The sequence below is a fragment of the Pelophylax lessonae genome (assembly GCF_965119305.1).
Source record: "Pelophylax lessonae genome assembly, chromosome: 11".
NCBI lineage: Eukaryota > Metazoa > Chordata > Amphibia > Anura > Ranidae > Pelophylax > Pelophylax lessonae.
Genome location: NC_138778.1, coordinates 89579194 through 89580921, shown reverse-complemented (window position 1 = coordinate 89580921; position 1728 = coordinate 89579194). Strand labels below are relative to the sequence as shown.

Below are 1728 nucleotides of genomic sequence, written 5' to 3'. Positions count from 1 at the left end.
TTCCGCCACATCACAGGTGTGCTGCACACACTTTCAACCTTGTTTCATGTACTGATGTTGACAAGTGGTTACTGTCAAAACCACAAACAAAAGCGATATACAAAAGCGCTACCGCAAAATGTACAGGCTTATGGAACATGACTAGTTGTTCAACGGTGGCTGCAGAGACTGTGGATGACATCATTGCAAAGAAGCTGATGGCCGTACAAGATGGAATTCATTTTATGATACCCTGGCTTGAATCTGTGAGATTCCTAGGGGTGAGCTGAACAACATCTCGTCTAAGTTTGGGATGACAGCCATCACAGAATGAGAAAATCAGTTCATCAGGGAGTACTGTACTGCTATGACGCTACTTACAGTAGTCTTAGACATTCTTCAGGGAGAAGACAATTGTTTCCATGGTACACTCCTGCCCACACTGGAGACATTGATTTTCAAGACCTTGGAACTGAAGAGTGGCCTGCAAATCCTAGTTGACCTTCCAGAGGCAGTAGTGACAGTAAGAACTTTCATTTATTTAAATACCTTTAACCAGTCACCCAACAATTGCATCTTATTTTATTTATACCCCCCCACACTCCAAAGACATGCTGGTAGGTTAATTGGCTCCTGTCTAAATTGGCCCTGGTATGTGCATGTATGAATGTTAGAAGAGGCTTCCTTCTGGGACGACAGCCATGCAGACCAATTTGATGCAGTGTGCGGCGTATGGTCTAAGCACAGACAGGCTGACCCCCCCACCCCTTCAACCTCTGCAGCAATGCTGGCAGCACTCATGTCATACGTCTATTTCCCAAAGACAACCTTTGGATACGCTTAAACTGACGGCACTATATAAGTACCTGAAATAAAATAAATAAAATAATATGTTCTTTGCATTCTTATGTCCAGGCAATAAAAACAAGATTTGCAGAGGTGCTGGAAAGCGAGGATGCTGTCTTGGCTGCTGTGTCTCTGCCCAAGTTCAAACTACATTGGCTTCGGACACAGGTCAGGAAGGACAAGGCCAAGGCAAGCCTGCTGGCGGAGTGCCAGAAACTTGTCCTAGACCAAGACCAGCAAGCAGGTACCACTGCCAGCACATCAACACACCACCTTAGCAGAGACTCAGCCGTAGAGGATTTGTTATTTTCCTTTGAGGAAGAGGATGACACCTGTTCTATCGCTGAAAGTCAAGTCTCAGATTATTTTAAATCAGGAGCAGAAGAGATAGACTCTCTAAATGGATTTGCACTGATAAAGAAAATTTTACTCAGATATAATGCAGCCACTCCCTCCAGTGCCCCAGTAGAGAGACTCTTTAGTTTTGGGAAACTTGTCATCACTCCAAAGAGGAATAGGCTCTCTGACCAGAAGTTTGAGAAGCTTCTGGTTTTGAGATACAACCACTGGTTTAATACAAGTTAGGATGGATAGCTTGGATGGATGGGGAGAATGGAAGGATGCTATTGGTGGATGAATGGATGAAAGAATGCATGCATGGATGAGTGTTAGGAAGGAAGGAGTGTATGGAATGATTGATGATGACTGAATGAAAGTTTAGGAGCTAAAGTTTGATTTATCTGGCAAATAATGACAGTGATTTGAATAGAGGCAGAGGGGACAACAGTGTTTTTTTTGCATTCTTTCATTAACTACTTCCCGTAAACTGACGTAGCTCTACATTGGCTGCAAGAAGTGGTTGTACCAGGATGATGCCTGCAGCTAGAGGCATCATCCCAGTAT

General features: G+C 43.8%; 1 protein-coding gene across 1 annotated transcript; it reads left to right on the top strand.

Annotated features, from left to right (window-relative positions):
* Positions 1-346: 346 nt before the first annotated feature.
* LOC309567386 (uncharacterized protein) lies at positions 347-1410 on the top strand (the record flags this gene model as incomplete). Its single annotated transcript, XM_082272792.1, has 2 exons — positions 347-502; positions 895-1410. 2 exons carry the CDS (start codon positions 347-349, stop codon positions 1408-1410), a joined length of 672 nt encoding a protein of 223 aa, XP_082128918.1.
* Positions 1411-1728: the final 318 nt, after the last annotated feature.